The sequence below is a fragment of the Magnolia sinica genome, chromosome 7, assembly GCF_029962835.1.
Source record: "Magnolia sinica isolate HGM2019 chromosome 7, MsV1, whole genome shotgun sequence".
In the NCBI taxonomy this organism is placed as follows: domain Eukaryota; kingdom Viridiplantae; phylum Streptophyta; class Magnoliopsida; order Magnoliales; family Magnoliaceae; genus Magnolia; species Magnolia sinica.
This window is the reverse complement of record NC_080579.1, coordinates 18,227,429-18,250,561: the sequence shown is the minus strand read 5'-3', so window position 1 is coordinate 18,250,561 and position 23,133 is coordinate 18,227,429. Positions and strand designations below refer to the sequence as shown.

At 40.0% G+C, this 23,133-nt stretch overlaps 1 protein-coding gene across 1 annotated transcript; it reads left to right on the top strand.

The window, feature by feature from the left end:
- Positions 1-14,231: 14,231 nt before the first annotated feature.
- On the top strand, positions 14,232-17,712 carry LOC131251157 (cyclic dof factor 2-like). Its single transcript, XM_058251691.1, has 2 exons — positions 14,232-14,452; positions 15,678-17,712. Exons 1-2 carry the CDS (start codon positions 14,324-14,326, stop codon positions 17,085-17,087), a joined length of 1,539 nt encoding a protein of 512 aa, XP_058107674.1. The 5' UTR covers positions 14,232-14,323; the 3' UTR covers positions 17,088-17,712.
- Positions 17,713-23,133: the final 5,421 nt, after the last annotated feature.

Sequence of the window (23,133 nt, the reverse complement as noted above, 5' to 3'; positions counted from 1 at the left end):
TAGTATTATTATTATTATTGCATTTGGATAAACAAATGTTGTACACGCTTCACGTGTGACCACCTATGTCCTAGTTTGGAATAAGTCATTTTTTAAACAGCCACATGGCAACTAGCTAGACGATAAGGGATGGAAGCGGATTGGCTGGTGTACCACACAGCAGCTATATAGCTGCTGTAGGTACGTGTCGTGCGAGCTCCCAGTTCAAAGGAGATCAAAGTTACATGCCCCACAGTGATGTATTTATTATATCTACACCGTTCATCTATTTTTAGAGATCATTTTAGATCATTATAAAAAATAAAAAATAAAAAATAAATAAAAAAAAGGAATCATATCCAAAGATCAGATGGACCACACCACAAATAGCAGTGGAGGTAATGATTTTCACCGTTAAAACATTCGTAGGACCCACCATAACGTTTATTTTACATCCATTCTGTTCATAATCCCCTACTTCTTTTTTCAGTGTGGTCCACTTGATAGTTAGATCTGTCTTATTTTTCATCTCAAGTCTTAATACGAGCTCGCCAAATGGATGGACGGTTTGCATATAACACATACCTCACGATCAGACACACAGAACTTGCTGACGTCAATACACCAGAGGTACACCAGCCAGTCCGCTTCCATAAGGGACGGTCCAACTAGAGAGTACTTAGCAAATATATGTCACATGTGAGTGCAATTCAAACCGTACAAATGTACGTGTGCACTTTTTTTCTCTAGTTATTAAATATTCCATCTCCGTCAACGTGGTAGGCAAGAATTAGACCCTGCCGTCCATCTTGACGGGGCATACCCGCAACTCACTTGGGTCAGATGAACCTCTGCCAAACATGGGGTTTTGAATATTGCATTCAGGCAATTAAATAAAGTCCAACTAACGATTCAAATTCAACGGGAAAACATCATCCAATCAGCAGCTGGGATCAACCAATGACAGTGACATTTGAGATGTGGCCCATCTGTGATAGGACTTAAGAGATGACTGGTCTCGATCTTGCACAAAAGAGCTATAAAGTGCTTGATAACTAACTTTTGTTTAACATTCTAATTTGAAATTGGTGCACAAAAACCCCTTTTCATCCCATTGCTTGTAAAGGTAAAAAGGGGTGCATCCTTTTGTGGTGGATGCCTTTGCTTTTGTGAACCTTTTGCTTTAGCCCAAGTGATCTTTTGGGACAATGGAGAGACCATGATCAAGTGGGAACCTTTTGTCTTTCCCTTTGAAGTCCATACAAAAGTTGGGTAGGACCCACATGCCACTCCCTATGGATAATGGGAGCGGATTAGGTGCGGCCCAGTCTCACCCGACACAGTGCGGACCCGATCGTGAGGCCCACCTTGATGCATTTATTGTATATCCATTCCGTCCATCCATGTTTCCAGTTTATTTTAGGGCATGAGCCAAAAAATGAAGCAGACCCAAATCTCATGTGGACCACACCATTGGAAACAGTGGTGATTGAACTCCCCATTAAAAACATCCTAGGGCCCACCTTAATGTTTATTTTCCATCCAACCTGTTGATAAGGTCTCACAGAGATGGATGAAGATAAAAAAAACAAATATAGCCAGATCCAAAACTTCTTGGGCCCACAAGAAGTTTTTAATGGTTAATCACCACTGTTTCGTAGTGTGGTCCACCTGAGATTTGGACCTTCTCCCTAAAATGAGCTGGAAAAAAAAAAAAAACAGATGAACGGATTGGATATACAATACATAAATCAAAGTGGATCCCACAGGCAGGGGCGCACCTAATCTGCCTCCATGAATATTGTAGATTGGTGGGCCATGCCTTTCCCACTCAAGGTCAAGTAAATTGTGGATGAGAATGCTCCATCAGTCCTGGGCCTGATTGGCTCTTTCCAACCCCTTTCCCATTACCTCCTCCGATTCGGCGAACCCTGGCCACACGATTGAAATTCGGATTCCAGATTTTTGGGCTTGTACAGGTGAGCCAGGTTGGTGGGCTAATATCCTCTCATGGTGCAAAAGGTGAAGTTAGCTAAAGCGGGCCATCTGTTTCATTCTCTCTCATGTGGCCACCAAAGCCAGTTCATGCCACCGGGGCCCACATGGCCATCCTCAACGGGTGGTGGAGAGAGGCCAGAGAAGAGGGGACCATGGCCTAAAAGATCTTCCTAGTGAGAGGGGAAAGAATGAGTGGTGGTTATTATCCATACCTAAGATTTTCTTTTTGCCACGTCATCAAACACGGAGTGAAGGGTCTTAAATGCATATTAAAACCGTAGGTCCCACTTGGAGTGAACTGGTTTAGAAACCGGTAGAATTGGATCGAACCATGGTTTTATATACCATCTAACCCAAGTCAGACGGCCGGGCGTGGGTTGAGCCCAGACCAAATTTTGGACTATGGTTCTAAATATGGACTTTGTCAGATCCAGGACTAGTACATTCCCACTGACAGTGGGTTGTGTCGGCTTGTGGGTCAACTGGCCTGACCTATACATGAGGCAGGTACGGTTCAAGCATAGTGGAGAGAGTTAGGGTTAGGCTAAAAATGTGACCTGTTTGAGTAAATGGGTTAGGCCTGGGTTTAAACCAAAGATGATTGCTTGGTGTGCCATGCACGGCTGACCTTTGTGTTGTGTTGATGTGGCTAAGTTCTGTGGGCCTACTATAATATATGTATTATATACAAACCATCCGTCCACTTGGTGAGATCGTTTTAGGATTGGAGCTCAAAATTGAGATAGATCCGGTACTCTAGTGGACCCCAATATATATATATATATATATATATATATATATTGTTGGTCTCCTACGAACCGTACTGCACAATTTATGTGCGAGCCTTCATGTACGCCGTAAAAGAGCGGCTGAGATTCCACTTCCTTGAGAAAGAGAGTCTTCGAAGAGAAGACTCTCCTACACTCACGGAGAGAAATTTGGAATTGTAAGAGGATTTCCTGCCAAAGCCTTTTGCGTGAAGATCATGCGAAAGGATTTTGTGGGGCCTACTATGATGTTTGTCATAAATCCAACCTGTCCATCCGTTTTTTGAAATCATTTTAAGTTATGCGATCAAAAATGAGGAGGTTCCAAAAATTAAATATGCCACATGAGAGGAAACAATAGGAATTTAGTGACCACCATTGAAATTTACGGTGTTAAGCCCTTAGTTGAAGCACATACACCGATCAATTGGATCATACCCTTTATAGGTTCCATAGTGATGTTCCTGCGCTGGATGCTAGGTGGTCCACTATGATGTTTGTGATAAATTCATTCCGTCCATTTGTTTTCCGAGCTCATTTTATGACATGCAATTAAAATGATATGGATTCAAAAATCAAGTGGGTTATATAAGAGGGAAACTTGGGGAAAGAGTTTTCTATCGTTGAAACTTTCTTAGGCTTGACCTTGATTTTTATATGCCATCCAAACGGTTTATGTCATCCAAACGGTTCACAAGATCATTCCCACTGGGATGAAGTGAAAACAATAAAAAATTAGCATGATAAGAAACTTTCGTGGCTTTAAAAATATTTCAACAGTGGTGATTGAATCAAAACTGTTTCCTCTAGTGCGGCTCACTTGACTTTTGTATCCATCTGATTTTCTGTAGCATGTCTTAAAATGATCTCAGAAAATAGATGAACGGGTTGGATTTATCAAAAATATCATAGTAAGCGCCATAAAAAATACTTGCACAGGATCTTTATGACAAAGACTTTAACGTGAGTCTCTCCTTAAGTGGAGGGAAAAGTCTTTTCTTTGAAGACGCTCTCTCTCTTAAGGAAGTAGAATCTCAGCCAATCTCTTTATCCTACGGCGTACATGAAGGCTTGTACATAAATTCCGTGCAGTATGGTTCATAGGAGACTAGTACTATATATATATTTGCTTCATCCAGGTCTGTATAAACTTATGAATAAATTTGATCCCAAATTAACATCATGGTGGAACCTGAAAAGGTTTCAACGGTGGGAATCATTGTCCCCATTGCTTTGTGTGGTGTGGTCCACTTGAACTTTGTATTTGCCTCATTTTTTATTCATGCCCTAAAATAATCTTGTAGTACAGATGAATGGTGTAGATATTACACACACAGCATGGCGAGGCCCAAAGAATTTGTTGATTTCTACATACCATGAGTCTACCACTGTAATCCTCTTTGGGTTTATACTTACCCTACTCGACCCAACTGGGCCCAACCCGCCTTGACCTGACCTGACCTGACCATACCTGACCTGGCTCAACCTGATCCAACCCAAAACTCGAACATTATAAAAAAAAAGAGAAGTATAGATGAATTTAATATTTATGTATATATCTAGTGGCGGGGCACATAGCCTTAGTGTCATATTTCTTAAACCTAAGTTAGATTGTGGCAGATTGGGTCAGGTTAGTTGAGTTCAATAAGTCAGGCTTGGGTGAGCCCAATAAATTTTAAGTGGGTTCTGTTGGGGTTAGAGGATATTGGGTCATGGGTCAAGAATTTTTAGAACCAGTTTGGAATGTAACAATAAGAAGGAATGGATTAATCATCTAGTCCTAGTGCAGTAAAATTTTCAATGAATTTTGAAATCCGTTACATTTGTGGACCCACATTATCATTCATACAATTGTATACATTTACACATGACAATTGAGTTCCATATGCATGCAAATAACCAATATTAGTTGTGAAATTTAATTTGTTGATTACAATTCCATGGCCTACCAAATGTAAGTTTTACTTAATCCAATGTTTTTCCAAAAAAAATATTTTGATCTCAATGATGGATTGAAGTATCATATATTTCTAGACATGTAATTATCGTATAATAATGATGTTAATTCTACCTAATGTAACTCACTACCATTTAATCATGTGTCCCCAATATGCTTTTAACTCATTACGAAAAATGAGTTGGTGTCAGGCCTAGACGTGGCTGAATCCCACCCATTGTAGAGGGTGAATTAGGTGAGACCCTAGATCCACCAAGGTAGGTGGGATCTTGACTCTGGGAGCCCACTGTGATGTACGTGACTACATTCATCTTGTCTATAGTAATTGAATGCTCATTTTAGAGCATGATGCAAAATAATAATAATATTATTATGAAGCAGTTCCAAATTTCAAATGGACTCTAATAAGAAAACAGCAGTGAATGACCATTAAAACTTCTTGTGGGCCACAAAAACTTTGGAACAATATGATATTTGTGTGGTTTCTTTATTTAGGATTTTGTGACCTTATCAACATATTGGATGGAAATATATGGACATTCGGGTGGAATCGATGAAGTTTTTAATGGTGGGGATTCAATCATTACTGTTTCCTGTAGTGTGGCCCATCTAAGATTTGAGTCAGCTTTATTTTTGGAATCATATCCTAAAATAAGCTTTCAAAATAGTTGGACGGTATGGATTTAAGATACATACATCACCGTGAGCCCCACAGTCTGGGGTCCCACCCACTTTGGTGGATCCGGGTCTCAACTATTCCACTCCCTCCATTGGCACCCCTACTTGTGGGTAACTGAACAAGTTAAGGTGAGTCGCACAAGTTCTCGTCTCCAACTCAGTCAGGCCAAAACCACTATTTAAAACCATTGATCAGACCAAACGGTCCACTTCACCGAGCGGACATCCCCTTTGGTCGTGATCTGACCGATAGCAGTCAGAGTCGTGTCTACTGATAATTGCCACGTGCCAGTGCACGAGTAGTGGGCCCCACCGAACCCCATGTGACAAGCATGGGTAATTTAAGAAGGTGGCTCCACCTAAATCTTGCCAAGTCAGCATTGATCCACCAGCAAATAAGATATAGTTCATGGTTACCACATTTTCTTCTAGTAGTATGTCCTGTACCAATCTCCACATGAAATTTTATAGGATCCTCCGACCTAGTCCTTGCACAGCATATTTGGGTTCTCAGTTCTGATAAGTGGGGGCTACTATCAGGTAATCCACACCGTTGGTCTGTTGCATCAATGGTCCATGTGCTAATAACCTCCCAGATTGGAAAAACCCTAGTTGCTAATCTTAGAATCTTTCTAAGTTGAAAATAAACGGGGCAAAAAAAGAAAGGTCAGGATTGTTCAAATAAAGACATTATGGAGGCATGGTCAATCAACAATTGACAGATGAATGGCCTAGATTACCCAAACATGGACCAGATTGTCAAACTAAAAACCCGAGTACGATGTGTGAACTAAGGTCGGGGATTATGAAAAAAATGCATTCAAAAAGCGTGTGGAGGAAGCAGAAGGGTGGAAAAGAAAAGGAGGAAAACGAAAATTTAAAAGAAAAGAGAGGCAGTTGAGCTGTCGAAAAGGTAAGCATAAAAAGCGAAATTCGTGCGAGTGGGGAAGAATCCGAATCAGGGGCACACGTGTCATTCTTCACATGTGTCTAATATCCAGATCATTCATCAGACGCATCTTAATGAATGCTTTTTTCCCAGGTCATCTAGACGATGTGGTCATATGATGGACGGTCTGGATCTTTAGACGTGTCACAATCTGTTACCTGTATTCACTAGTATGATGCTTATCCAAAGAAACCAAGTTTTGTTTTTTTTTTTTTTTTTTTTAACATCGTGCAATATACGCGAAATCCAATTTATATATCTGGTGTGCTTCTCTATTCTGGGCGCGGATTGGCTACCGAAAGTTTGAGTAGCGAGACTAGCAACTGAAGTGACGTCACCGAATTCCGTGAGCCCCATCATGATGATGTATGTCTTGTATCCATACTTTCCACCCATATGGAGAGATCATTTTAAGGCAATATCAAAAGAAACAGTTAAATCTAAAGCTCAAGTGGACCTACAAAAGTTTCAAATCAAGTTAGTATTTGTGTTTTCTCTTATTTCATGTCTTTTTTAACTTTTGAACTGGTTGGATTTCAAATAAACATTATACTAGGCCTTAGGATAGTTTCAACGGTGGAAATTACTCTCCTTGGCTGTTTTCTATGGTGAGGTCCATTACAGATTTTTATCTATCTCATTCTTTGGATCATGACTTAAAATGATATCTCAAAATAGATAGAAGGTGTGGATATAATATATACATCCCTAATCTAACCTGTAAGTATCTAATCCGCGTCCCTCTACTCTAGTCCTCTTGAGGCCAAAATTACCCAGGTCCATTGCGCAAGTGGGCCACACCACAGGGAACAATGAGTATGAGACACTTACCATAGGTTTTTGTGTGGGACCTTTTATTGTGTATATCTTTCATCGAACCCGTTCACATGGTGTGAATAGCTATGATGAAAGAAATAAACCAAAAAAATCAGCCTGATCGAAAACTCAGTAGCCCACAGCGCCCGAACTTAGAAGTTTTAGATGCGATTTTACATTCTTCACTTTATTCTGATACAACTGAGTCTTTTATCCAGATGATCTTTACTTTGAATGGTTAAAATAAGGGTTATTACCTGATAGACGGAGTAGATTCTACATATACAACATGGTGGGCCCCAAATATTCTTCTTGTTTTACACGCTGCGTAGAACAGATGCTGTGAACGATTCCGGTCCGCCGGCCGCTGTGCCCCCGGCCCACATGAAGTTGCCAACGTCGGACGTTATGTGGGTCCCATAGATATGTCCTTAGGAAATCCACTCCGTCCATCATTTTCTCAAACTCACATAAGGACAGGATTATAAAAATCAGTTAGATCCAAACCTAAGATGGACCACACCACATGAAACAGGTGAGATTGAACGTCCACGATTGAAAACTTTGTGAGAGCTACAGAAGTTTTGGATCAAGATGATATGTGTGCTTACAGTTTATCGCAGAGGAAATAGCATTATGAGCAGTGTGGATGGCATGCAAACATCATGGTCCACTCCAGGAAGGTTTCAACGGTGGAAGTTTCCATTATCACCGTTTCCTGTCGTGTGGGCCTCTTGACTGATATAGCTGCCTGAGTTTTGGACTTCTGTCCTATTGTGATATTGAAAAACTGATGGACAGAGTGGATTTCTCATGGGCATCTATGTGGGCCCCACAAGGGGGAACAGGCAATGCGTGTAGCTCTTCGTTATTAGAAACGAAGTAAATAAAATGTGGAATGCTTAATTTCATGCGTCATCTCCAAGCACCAAATAAAAACGCATCACATGTTCGACCATGAAACACGTGTTATAGATCTGGTACGTTCATATGGTGGCCCACATAGTAAAATTTTCCTCCTCCGAAAATTTTGACTGGTCCATTTACCATGTGGACGAAATACTTAGGAAGGACATTTGAAAAAATGAATGGTCTACACTAAATGTAAACTACATTAGTCATAAGACGTGTATTCTAGCCTGATCTTCGGTTTAGAAAACTGAAAACGTGTGGACCACCATATGAACGTTCCAGATCACTTACTGGTTTCCCACGTGTGCATTTCTCCGCACATGTGTTTGGCGCTTGCAGATGGGACGTCTCGATTTAGCATTCCCTATAAATAAATAAAATATGTCGGGGAAAGCAAAAAGATGCGCTTTTTCTACGAAAAAGCTTTTCCTATCATCCGTTTTTCAGCTTTTGTGGTGGAGTTTCACTTTTTGACCGCCACGTGTCAGTTATCCAGATGCGGGCCGCTCGGATGCTACCACGTGGAGGGTGGAGTAAATCAGCACCGGGGTGGAAGATTCCTTGGAGAGGGTTAACACGTGAGCAGGCTCCGACACGTGTAACATATGTACGGATACCAGATGACAGAAATCTGACATGAGATGAACGGTTTGAGAAGCACGAGAAGGCCTTTTCACTTTTCCTTTTTTGGTGGGCTCCATAAGGAAGGGGAGTGTGGTGAGGACGTGGAAAGATTGGAATGCTAGAGGGCACTCGCGCGAGTTAGCAGAGAGAAAGACCTCGCACACATATATACGTGCCATACGTGTTAGAGATCTAGAACACTCAAATGGGACCAGCGTTGAAATTTCTTTGGAAAGATATTGCAAGTTACACTATCATTATGATGGCATCTAGGTTGATTTCTTAACCATCCATTCTCCTCCTACTTGTGGGGTCCACCTTATTTAGATACTTGACTGATCGTTGGATCAGAGAATCTTCGAGTTGATATCACCTCATCAATGGCACAGATTTTGTTTTAATATGCCAATTTGGCACGCGTGCAACGAGGTTTCCAGTCTATCTCACACGCGCGTGTCGTTTAAAAGGTTGCGTGGAAGACATGCCTCTGAGAGATAACGTGAGGCGCGGAAGACGGCGAGCGGGTGACTGGTTATCCCCGGTTGCGTCGTTTCTTGCTGGGAAGCCTTGCTTGCAAAAAGCGGACCGCGCGCTTTCTACGGAAAATACCACCGGTTTTGATTCGGTGACCAAAATACCCTCCATAATTGCAAACATTTACATCCTAGTCACGAGCGTGTGCAACGAAATGACGAAAATATCCCTGGATTCAAATGACATTGGACTCAGCTGCTGGGGCTCTTCTTTTCTGAGACAGGATTATGTGCTCTCGGGCCACACCCAACACGGTGAGCCCATGACCCTGGGGCCCACCTTGATGTATTTATTGAATATCCAATCTGTCCATCCGTTTTTTCGGTTCATTTTAGGGCATGAGCTCAAAAATAAAGTAGATTCAAATCTCAAACGGACCACACTATAGGAAAAAGTGGTGATTAAACTCTGACCATTAAAAACTTCCTAGGGCCGACCTTATTGTCGACCATAATGGTTGTTGGCCGTCTAACCTTTTGATAAGGTTGCATAGACTTGAATGGATATATATATATATATATATATATATATATATGTACCATGCGCTGGAGCTGATGGGACCGTCCCATGAGGTCGAGCTGTGTGCGCCCCATCGTGATGCATTTTGAACATCTACCCCATCAGTCAAATGCACCATTCCATCGTGGGCCTAGGTCTCAAAAATCAAATCAAGTCAATGCGTGACTTGTGTGGGCCACACCGCATACAAAAGTGGGGAAGGGTTGTGCGCCATTAAAACATTCACAATCATTTTTTGGGCCCACCGAGATGTGGTTTGCAAATCCATCTCATCCATTATGTGTGTCCCACTTGGATGAGAGTTCAGACCAAGTTTCAGCAGCATTCAAAACTCAGGTGGGCCCCACCAAGTGCTTTTATATGTTTTTGGCATGTCTGCACATGATTTTAGATGGTATGGCTCACCTGAGTTCCTTACACGGCTGATTTTTAGGATATCTCATAATTTAGAGGGGACCCATCAAATGCACGGTGTTGATGGTCGACATGTATCACGGTGGGGCCCACACAACTTGACCTCACGGGAGCTTATCGTGAGGCCGAGCGCATAGTACCTTTTCCATATATATATATATATATCAGCTTAATCCAAAACTTCCGTGGCCCACGTAAAGTTTTAAATGATTAATCACCATTGCTTCTTCTTTTGTTGTGTTTACCTTATATTGTGATCTTATTTATTTTTTGGCCATACCCTAAGATGAGCTAGAAAAACAGATGGACTGTGTAGATATACAATATGGATGCCGGTTGGGTACTACCCTTTGTCCCAATACAGGCCAGGGATATAAACGGCCTCCATATATAGTATATGGGTTCTATCCAAGCTGTCCTTCTATTATGCAGATCAAAGTATCATGTGGATCACACATTGGAGATTAAATGCCTATCATTGAAAACTTTGTGGGCCACGCTGCGAAGGATCAAGCGAACCACACATGGAGTACTAAATTGAAGCATTTCCAAAACTCAAGTGGACCACACCATAGGAAACGGTGGGATTAGAACACGTGGTTGAAAACTTTTTCTGGGCCACATAGGTTTTGAATTTTTCATTTATCCAGGCCTTTGTGACCATATGAACAATGACAAGTAAACGTTACTGTCGACTGTAGAAAAGCTTCAAAAAAGGACGATGTCATTATCTGGCTGTTTCCCTGTGCAGTAAACTTGAGCTTTGGATATGCTTCAATTTGGGCTCACGCCGTGAAATGCGTTTACCGTAGCATGACGTGTTAGTAAGCAGGCAATCCGCTTCCCAGCTGGCCTGCATGCTAACTTTGCACGTAGCCCCATCTTTCCTGCCAAATCTGTCACATTCGCAGGACATCTCAGCCACCTAAAGAGTGGGCCCTACCATGAAGATTACCTTTTATAAAAACCAAGCCTGTACATTCATTAGGTGTCTGTATCTACCCATTGAGATTTTTATTTTTTTATTTTTTTTAGCTTTTTAGTACACCCCACTGTCAGTTGACACTTCCTGTTAACCACCCCCGCTAGGGATTGATGCCAAGATTCAATGTTGAAACGAGGTATCTTTCACTCAGTGTACTACTTGAGCTATGGATTAGGGTGTATCTACCCATTGAGTTAGTTGCAATATTGAAATATGTTGATTTCAATCAGCTAGATGAAAGTGCAGTCTCATTTTTTGGGCTGCCTCATGAACGGACTTGATCTCACATCGGTGCTGCATTGGCATGGCCCAACGAATCACATCTTAAATCTCTTGCCTTGCATTGTGGATGTGGATTGAGTATCACCCCTACCAACCGGGGACTCCGCACCATTTTTTCCATTTCATTTTATGGCATAAGCCCAAAAAAAGAGGTAGATCCAAGGTTCAAGTGGACCACATGGTGGGGATTAAATGCTTACCGTTGAAAACTCTTAAGAGCCTAACAAAGTTTTGTATTAGGCTGATATTTTTATTTTCCCTCTATCAAAGTTTAAGGGACCTTATAAATAAGTTGGATGGCAAATAAACATTACAATGGGCCTTAGAAAGGTTTCAACCTAGGTCCAGTCTCAATGGTATGATCTATTAGAGATAGCATAGAAGTATTCCGAGTTCGAATGAAACAACAAAAGATCAAATGTAACCAAGCATATAGATAACACACGAGTTTTATAGGAAACAGTTCTCGTGAAAAAAAAACTACGGCACAAAGTGACAATCAAACCACTATAAAAGCAATATACAAGAGATAAAAAAAATTTATGATGACAAAAACCCTTTGAATCTTTTAAAAAAACATAGTTTTTCCTCTCTAGAATCTTTAACATTAGGCGTAATCTTGGTTACACCCGAAGAATATACTACCACAATTATAATAGAAAATAAAATGTGTAGTTACATAGTTCTGCGTGCAATGTCAATTTAAGGGTCGATCAATCAATATTGATTGAGCCCCCTTCAATCGCTCTAGCGGGCATTAGTTCAAGTAATCAAACTATTCCAAAAACCTCTAGAGAATTTTGGGGTATTTTTTTAAATATTATTGATTGATCGAGCTGATGGTTCAATTGATTGAATACGGTTTAAACTGTTGAGTGAACAATTTATCTAATTTTAGAGAGGTTTAATTAATCGAGCAAAGCTATTAATCACTCGAAGTTCTTTGTTTTAATAAAATTGAATACATCCATCCAACATAACCCACTTCAACCTTAGATATGCCTCAATTTTAGGCTTATACTTTAAAATGATGTTGAAAAATAGATGAGTTGTGAGGATAAAACCCATCCATCAAGGTTCCCACGGAACCCCAGCCAATGGAAAGCTCCCCACATGCAGTCTGAACCAAACACATTAAGCGAACAAAGTTAAGGGTAACATGATTTTAGTAATGCACATGTTTTATCACTCTCCATCCATTTTGCAAATTCATTTTAAGATCTAATGTCCACTGTCCAAACTTTATTGGAGCTCATAGTAAATTTTGTTTGCCATTCAGTGTGTTTGTAAGGTTATAAAGATGTGGATGGAGGAAAATCACAAATATCAACTTCATCTAAAATTTTTGTGGCCAAATGAGTTTTTCATGGTAAGTTTTCAATCCCTATCATCTCCAGTGATGCGGTCCACTTGAGTTTTAAATTCAGTACATTTTTAGGCTTTAAAAATAAGGTGGAAAAATGAATGAACCGCGTCCATAAAAACATAGCTTTGACACCACCTAGCTGGCTGGTGTGGGGTCACGGGCCAAACCGCGTCTAAATTCAACGGTGCCACTTTGTGGGTCCATGACAGTTACTATAAACCGGCGGTCAATCTTCTAGATGGCCGATAATTGGTTGACATCTAAGCGGTAGCCAAAATGGTAAATAATGAACGGTCCAAAATAAACCAAAAAACGTCCGTTCATAAGAGGATGGGATTTTTGGGCATGACCTATCAATAGTGGTCCCCATGATGCTGTCGTTTAATTTACTTCCAACACGTGTACAACTTCGAACAAATTGCCACGTGTAATCTATACCACTACTTTTGGTAATGTAGCATCTTTCTACGCAATACCTGTTTTGGAGATCCGTACCATGACAGCATAGCCACATCATAAAGATCCCCCTTCCCTGAAAATCAGGCTAATCTGATTACCAGGAGATGGATGGCTGGATGTTGAGTTTTGCCTGTTAGCTCCATCGATGGCCACCTGATGAGTGGACCGCCCCGATTTTTTATCCATGTTTATCTCCATGGTGGACCCACCAATGTAAACGGTACAGATTTCTTACCCAAGATGCGGCGAGCCCACCACAGAGCGTGGGACCCACCTTGATGTATGTACTGTATATCCACGCCGTCCATCCTTTTTTCTAGCTCATTTTAGGACACTGGGTTAAAAATGAAACAGATCCAAATTCAGTTGGATGGTACCATTGCAAAAAAGTGGTGATTTAACTATCACCATTAAAAACTTCCTAAAGCCTACCTTAATTACCACCGTAATTTTTATTTTTCCATCCAACCTGTTGATAAGGTCACGAAGATCTGGATGATGGTAAAATACAAATATCAGCTTGATCCGAGACATCACTACTGTTTTATGTGGTGTGGTCCACAGATTTTTTATATTTTTAATTTTAGTCTCATGCCCTAAGTAATCTAGTAAAAACGGATGGACGGTGTGGATATAAAATATACACATCAAGGAGGGACCCACAGTCAGGGCCGCACCATGTCGGTTGACACCGGGCCGGACCTAATCCACTCACACCGAACCAAGGGTAATTCAGTAATTTGAAGAGCAAAAAGCGACCCGCACTTCCTTTTCTCTTTCCAGTAGGGCACCCTCGTCTTTTCCGCCCGCCTACGTCACCTGCTTCGATTCTTAGCCACGAGAACTGGTGGCTGAGAATTGCCCATGCTGCTGACTAGGACTCTGACCTGGCACAAAGCCCTAACCGGCATTTCCCGGTAAACCAGTCACCCCTTCGCCCCCTACTCTTCTTCTTCCCCCTCAAAAGGGTTTTTGGGGGTTTTCATTCTCTTTTCGCTTTTTCCCATCTCCCTCGCTCTCTCTGAAGGATATGCGCTTCGATTTATCCACAGAAGCTGTTGAAGAAAGATCGGACGGCTGAGAAATGTCTGAGGCCAAAGACCCTGCGATCAAGCTCTTCGGGAAGACGATCCCGTTGCCGGATAATCAGATGCCGACGGAGTCCGGAGAGAAATCCAATCCCATCCCGATGCTGGAATCTGATGATGAAAAGGTTTGTTTTTTCCCGGTCCGTCCTTTCGTTAATTGAAATAGATGTTGGGAATTTCTTTTTGAAGTTTCTCGTTTTTCTTTGTTGAATTTCCTGTGGATGGCTTCTATGATTGATTTTTAGGTTATCGTGCAATTTCATCTTTTGGAATTTGGGTTTTTTTGGGGGTAATTTCTAGTAAAAATTGGGGTTTTTTCAGTGTGGATTTCTGTTATGATTTTTCTTTTGAAAATTTCTTTTTTTTTTTTCTCTGTTTTGGAGTTTCTAGTGTTGAAATCTGGGTTTTGGTTTTTCGATAAGATAAAGGGTTTTGGTGTATTTATGTCAGAAGAATGGGGTTCTTTTTTGGATTTTTTTATTTGATTCCTTTCTTTCTGATCTTATTAAGAAATGAAAATCTCAGCTTTTTCATATCTTGATTCTTTTTCTTTTTGGTTTTGTGTCCTTTTCACCAAATTTCAGAATTTTTTTCAAAGGTATTTATGGTGGATGGGATATGGGTTTTGATTTCTATTTACGATCAGTTTTGTTGGTTTTTTTTTTTTTTTTTTTTTTAATTTAAATTTTGAGATATCTGTTTTTGGTTCTAAAATTTTGGTTGATTTTATTTACTTTATTAATCCCTGAAAAGATGATGTTTTTCTTCTTTATGAAAGCCTTTTGAATTGATTTTCTTCTTCTTCTTCTTCTTCTTTTGCATAGTTCAAAACTCCTACTTGTTTGCATAATCATATGTTTTCTAATTAGGGTTAGGTACTGTTGATCTGATGATGAACTCCACCCTTGATGGGATGCCCCAAAACTGTCCCTGATTGACAGATCCTAACCTTTCTATTGTTGAATTATTTTTCATCAAACATGGACCCCTTTTAACCGACAATTTTGTAGACGTATGATTGAAAGGTTAGGATCTTTCAATTGGGGGAATTTTACAGTTATCCCCCATCCATGATGGGAGGACATCATATCGATGGTCTGGATCACTCAACTGTGTGGCTCATGTGCACACTTCGTGCGTTTGTTTAATTGATGAGTGGGACCTTATAATTTTCTCATAGTCAATTTGCTCGTGAATCCAGTTTAGGGTTTATGAGATTTTGATTGTTAGTAATAGAAAGCTTTTTCTCTGAGTTGGTTGAGATGATAAGATGATGATTGGTTTGATGCATGCATGATCTTCTTCATTTATTTACTATGTGGATCCAACTGATTTGAATTCATGTTCTAGGATGTGCATGGAGAAACAACACATGAAGAGGAGGAGGATCAAATGGTGGGTCCTCCAGAAGAGGCGGATGAGCCAGCTAGCTTTTCTGGCATGAATTGTGGCAAGGAAGATGACCACCGAGTTCCATCCCGGGATAACAAAGCAACAGCAGATCCCAAGCCTGAGGAAGACCAGACAGAAACTGATGATGGAAGTGGCCAAGATAAGGTTCTCAAGAAGCCCACTAAAATCCTCCCGTGCCCTCGATGCAACAGCTTAGACACGAAATTCTGTTACTACAACAATTACAATGTCAACCAGCCTAGGCACTTCTGCAAGAATTGCCAGAGATACTGGACAGCTGGGGGTACAATGAGAAATGTCCCTGTGGGTGCTGGGCGACGGAAGAATAAGCACTCAGCCTCACATTACCGTCACATAGTGATGTCCTCTGATGGGGTACCTGCTGCTCGGGTCGACTCCTCTGGTGCTGCCCATCACCAGGTTCTATCTTGTGGGCTTACAGATCCTACTCGGTCTCACAAGGGCAATGGGACAGTCCTAAAGTTTGGCCCGGACACGCCGCTTTGCGAATCCATGGCTACCGTGCTGAATCTTGGAGAGCAGACGAGAAATGTTGAGATGGGCACCGTGGCTTGCGGTGAAAACAAAGAGGAACCCTCATGCGGGTCCTGTGTGACAGGCTCTGCTTGCTTGGAAAATGAATTGCCTAAAAATGCAGGTCAGACAGAGCAAGGAGGCATCCCGGTCGGTTGTTTTAACGGGCTTCCTCCAACACATCCTATGCAGTTGTATCCTGGGCCTCCTTGGGCATACCCTTGGAATCCAGGGTGGAATAGTATGGCTGCCATGGCTGCTGGCCGGTGCTCGTCCGAGCTGGTTTGTGGACCGGAGCATGGTAACAATGCCCAACCTTGCCAATGGAGCTCGCCGCCAATGGTCGCGGCACCTGCTTTTTGTGCACCGAGCATCCCTTTTCCATTTGTGCCTGCCTCCTATTGGGGCTGCATGCCTGGCTGGACCTCTGGAGCATGGAATGTGCCTTGGGTTGGACCCAATGGCAACCTATCACCTTTGTCTTCTACTAGTGATAGTGGCTCTGGCACTGGCTCTCCAACTTTAGGGAAGCACTCTAGAGATGTGAATGTAGAGGGGGAGGAGAAGCAAGAGAAGTGTCTATGGGTTCCCAAGACACTGAGAATTGATGACCCAGATGAGGCTGCTAGGAGTTCTATATGGGCTACGCTAGGTATTAAGCATGATAAGAATCGGCCCATAACAAAAGGCGGTATCTTCAAAGCTTTCCAGCCCAAGGCAGAAGGTAAGAGTCACACAAAGGATGCCACACAGGTCTTGCATGCAAATCCGGCTGCGTTGTCTCGCTCCCAAACATTCCAAGAGAGCACATGAGAAGTTTTTGCAGGAACTTTTCCTCCAAAGAGATTCAATTCCAAACAGTCAGTTGTATAAAAGCATTGGAAGGGAGAAGCCCCTAATATGGCAGCGTTCACGCATTCTTGGTTTAGAGGATGATGGGCTTTGCCTGAGAATCCGTTAGAGAGAAGCTTGAAATTGCCTGTTTGAGCTTTCTCTTAAGTTGTCAGGAAAATACGAATGTTTTTCAACAGTTTCCATCAGTAGTGTATCCTGTAAATAGTAGAGGTAGAGTGAAAAGAGAGAAATATTATTGTTGTTAGCTGCTTAGCTGCTACACTGGAAATGGGTCAGAACCTTAGTTGCTAGATTGTTGGCTCTTCCAGCAATCAACAATTGCAACTCAAGAGAAAGGGGCCACAGCTTTCATCTCCCATCGGTTTCCAAATCCATTGCAGTTTATCAGATAGGCTGAGAGGCACAGCTTTGGAGACTATGGTCTGAATCTCTGAGACCAATTCCAGAAAAGGTCTCGATCCAAGTTTTGGTAGGCCCTTCTCTTCTTTCAGTTGAAGAACATTGGTTCTGAAGTTTGTATGGATTTAAAACTCCATGTTTGAATTGGTAGTGTTCTTATTATTCACTCGTATGTTTATTCTCCTCTGAAGTCCCACTATGTGCATATACTTCAGTTTTGACTATTTTAGGCTGTTTCTGAAGACCGCTGAAAACTTATAAAGGTTGTTGTTGCGCTCAAATGTTAACATCCTATAATACAATGTTGCTGTTTCTTGACAATGAAACCTGATACCAAGATTTTAAACTATACTTTCAACTCAACGAAGGACCGCAATACTCTTCTAAGAGGAGAGGAATTGTAGGGTCTTAGCCACAATAGATGTATAGTTTGGTGTGATGCAGGAATCCATATATGTGGGGCCTGTGGTTTGCTAATCCAATTTGACGGGTAATGCTGCTAAAATCTTCAAGATTGCAAGATTTAGCTCTCTGATCTTTGGCTGGAAGAAAATATGGCAATGGTGCACATTAGATGGAAATAAGGATCAAGATCGAAAGAAAACCATTTACGTGGATATATATATATATATATATATATATATATATATATATATATATATATATATATATATATATATATATATATATATATATATATATATATATATATATATATATGGTGCTCCTAGCTGCAACCATGGGGTCAATCGTATGGATTGTTGAATGATAGCCCCCCACACAAATGGAATCCTACAGCTCAGCAGAAATTTCAATCCTGGTATGGATTGTCGTTGGGACTTTTATGGAACCAGGATCAAAATAAAGGCTTGTGGAGATATCACGAGGAATGGCACAAATCTAGAATTACCCCAAATACCAAAATGACTTCAAATTACCGCCCACTAAGATACGTTGATACTTCCCCATAGCACCATTAGTTGGAATAAGACTTAGATGATGATGATGCTGACCTTTAGTGTATTCCAAATAAAGTATTTTTAATTAAGAGAAAAAGCAATTTCATCAGATTCAAAAATTTTAGTTTGCTTTATCTTTTCTGTCATTTCATGGATAACCATGGGTGCCTGGTCGATTGCTATGAGCCAGGTATTTTGGTCATTTTGGGTATGTTTGGTTGCATCAAATATCATGTAATTTTATGAAATTTGGTGCAACCAAACACACCCTTGATGAATAAAGTGTCTGCATGTACACACCAAAAGCATATGAACCTGCATATCTTTTTGCCTGTTCATGCATGTCCATGCATATCGATTTTGATTCTATGAAGAAGAAATGCTAAGGCCCTGTTTGGTAGATGCCTGAAAATCAGCTCATCTCATTTTAAATAACACTAATCATGTATTAGAGATCTTGATCTCTAAAACATAATCAAGATGAACTTGTTTTCAGGTGTCTACCAAACAGGGCCAATACATGTATCTTTTTTATTGGTAAATGCTAATACATGTTCCACAACTTCACTGCAGCACATACATGATCATGCATGCGATCAGCTTTGCTGGTCACATCTCAAGTGGGTCATTCATGGCTTGTGATAAAACAACCTTGACCTCAAACCTTGATCTCAAGTGGGTCATTCATGGTTTTTGCATAATATTATCAGATAATCTAGCTGAAAATAAAATTTTCGCTCCACAAGGATCAAGATCAAATGAATGTTCATTCTCTTTCTGTCGAAAAGAGATATATTTCTGACCTCTCAGTGACTAATGATCGAGTGAAACTCCGCTCCAAGGATAAATTCTCCTGTGAATTCCTCATGAAAAGAACTAGTAGGCTGGTGGATCACAACCCGATTGATATAACATAATAAACGATTCCTCTATCTCGCATGATCCGGCGAAAGCAAGAGATAAAGAATAACAAACAAGAAGATGATGCGGATCAACCCCTTCTTCTTGTGCCAAAGATCTGACCATTTTTTAAGGAACCGAAGTCTCTTTTCAATTTCCATGAAAAGTTCTTCTGGGTTTCCATGCCCTTTTGAGACCTCAAAAAATGGACAAATTCCTATTCTTAAGAACACATACAACGATTCATCACTACAAAAAGAATTTTAAAATATTTATTATTGGGTTTTGCTAACATCCCCACCCTCATAGGGTCATGGCACATGGGGTGACCTATTGTCAAATCTGAATGGTTCATTATTCCTACAATTAGGAGCAAACCGTGGTTCAAAAATCATGCCAATAAGGTGATTCCAAGCTTCTGATAAATAGCATGAATTGGACAATTAAGACTAACACAAGAAACAAAATAGGTCCAATAATCATCTTGAAACATCTAGTAGATAGATCCCACTTTGTGCTTCCTATGCTTCTAAAGGAGCACTTGATGTGATCATTCTAATCATGCCTCACAAACTGGGCCCATTCAAAGGGTTAGGATAATCTGATTAGTGTTATTCTTGCACCATGACTTGCTCCGTGTAGTTGTATGAATGAATGATAGGTTCATATCAATGATAGGTCACCCCATGTGCTGTTTAAAAGGTTTGGGATGTTGATGCAAAACCTTTTATTATTAGTTAAGAAATATTGTTAAAATTATACATTTAATAAATAACTGAAAATTTTAAATAAATTCTTCATTAATATTGCAAGAATTTCACAATAAAATCACAGAAAATTTAAAACTGCAATGTTTTTGAAAATAGGGGTTTTTACCATAAAATTCCCCTAGAATTAACGTTTTACCAAATAATGCCTCCACGACATGAAATTACAAGGAGGTGATTTTAGAGAGAGAAATTACAAAAATGCTCTTATGATTTTTTTTTTTTTCCTTCTAAAAAGTACTGAAATAGGAGAATTGTAGGACTCACATGGTATATGTGAAACATCTAACCCTTCCAAAATATGGAGCCCTACAATAGTGGTCACACAAAGAAATAATTAGGTTGATCAAATCGTGTGTGTGTGTGTGTGTGTGTGTGTGATATTAATGTTGGTGATGTACACATATCACATGCACTCCATGATTCTCAATCCCTACTTTCTAAAATAAATATAGAAAAGGACAGTAGCATATATTCACCTTGCTAATTGGAGGCACTGTTTGATAAATCTCATTTTGAGAGGAATTTTGCTGTAAAAATTCCTTGAAAATATTACCACATGTATGTGATAATATCAATTAGATTTTCATATCTCGGCAATACTTGTCACAGTGACTCTGGCAAACTGGGTGGTTGGGCATGGAAAAATCTACTATGCAGAGATGCCTGGACTAGTGACAGGTTAAATCACTAAAAAAAATCATGTCATTCAGGAAATGTTTGGAAGTACCCCAAAATGAATATTGTCTAAATATGTCAGTGATGTGATATTTGTTGGAAGGCGTGAAAAATGAGACGTGGATAATCCGTCGCTTTTCTACTCTAAGACGCCTGAAATAATATTTCGTTTGGCTCAAGTATTTTTTCGTTTCTCTCTTTCCAGAAATAAGTATTATTTCATTTCTATTATTCCTTTCTTTCATTTACCTTGGCTAAGATCAATCTGCCTGCCTCGGCAAAAATCAGATGCAGCAGCAAAAGGTAGAAATTTATTTATTTTAAGAGCAGGATCACAGACGACTTGTGAGGTTTTGAATATATTTAGTTTAGTTCAGATGTAGTAAATGAGAATATGAATATAGTAAATTCCTGAACTTATCAAATTCACGGATTTGCATTGGATGTGGATTTCATTAATCCTTCCCCCCCCCCCCTAAAAAAAAAAAAAGAGAAAAAACCTATTTGATAATCAAGCTAAAAATTCATAAATTTCTTAGTATTTATTTGACGTAGGGATGGATGTGATGAGGTCAATCATCGTCTTCCTTAAGGGGATAACTACTCTGAATCCACATAGTTTCTTTAGACTCTTCACAGAGATACTTCGAATCCACTTAAGAAAATAAGAAAATAGAAATAAGTTTTAGAAATTCGAAATTTGATTGATAGATGATAAAAAAGAATTTATAACCCTTTAAATAGTGATACTAAACCTTAGAAGAAGTTTCAGAATCAGACTCTAATTCAAACTCCCTAAATTTTGTGACTTACTATAAATAGTAAATTTACATTTATAGACGATAATGATTTCCGCTAGACTTCATGGTTTCTGGCCAAAAATAGTAATGTCCTATTTGGCTTAACCATGTTATTCTCCTAATATTTTAAAGCACTTTTCATGTTGGACACAACTCCTAAAGCTTAAAGGATGAAGAGTTATAATTAAACTAAAACTTATTATAAATAGTAAAAACAAAAATAAAATGAATTTTCAACCGTTGATACAATGAAATCTTGCAAATTCGGCATGGGCAACCCGGCCTAAGAGGTTGGGTGGCTAAAGTAGCTTCTCCTACCCTAAAATCATATATGGTACATCGAATAACTTATTCCAATTTGGGAGATTCGTCTATTTTAAGGTTCTGACGGTCTGGATCACTTTCACCTCTGATCTGGCCTTCTCTGGTCCATCTTGGACATGAAAGTGTCTACAACCTACTCTACATCATTATTGAAATAGAATAACCTCTATTTCTATTAAGAAAGTCTTCATTCCATGCATTTGTGAAGTCCTTACTAGTGTTGATCTAAGAAATTGGCAAATCCCTAACAAGGGGAGATTGTAGATTCATGGATTTCACAAATCTCTTCCCAAATTCATCATCCCAAACAGCCCCTGAGTAGAAAATTCATTCAAATGTAGTTTGGACATCCACCGCGGTTGTTCGGTCAACTCGATTACTCCAGCCATTTTTTACTTTACTCGTCTCAATATTTTAATAACTAAATTTAAAGAATTTGGATGAGGACACAATTATAAAATTATTCTAAACTCTATAAGTAAACATATTATACAAAAAAGACTGTTTGAATCCCGACCGAGTCATATCAAGTAGACCGAGTTCTCAAACTATCGACAAGTCGTGGTGAATCCCGACTGAGTCATGCTCTGACTCGCAAGTGCAATTCCAAGACTGTTTGAAATTTCGCTGAGTCGAGTGACCTGGTTCGACCCACGGCTGACTCTTCGATGGGCCTTACACAGTTGCCTTGGATTCGAGGAAGTTGGGATTTCAAAAGTATATTTCTTGAAAGAAGACTTCCTGGATCTGGGTTTATGTTGTTTGGTTGACAACTCTAGAGTTCCATAGGATTTGAAATTTTGTGTTTGCGAGGAAGGAAGTTCCTAAAATGCACCATCCAAACGATGCTCACTTCACATCCAAACAAACTTAGGGCCTGTTTGGTCTGTCGGATTAAATGATATGGAATTGTATTAGATGGGATTAACACCGTTGTTGCAGAATGATTGCATGTTTGGAAATACCATGGTATTTGGGCCATCCAATCCCCATGTTTGGGATAAAATTCTTGCCATGGGAAAAGCACTGGATCAAGCAAAATCATGTTCGGTGGACCATGGAATTGTAATGAACGGACCAAATTCACAACAGATGTCAGTCACTTGTACGTGCATGTAACTAGAAAATATCACATGTAAAGGGCGTATATGGATGAACGGCATGGATAAAACACATG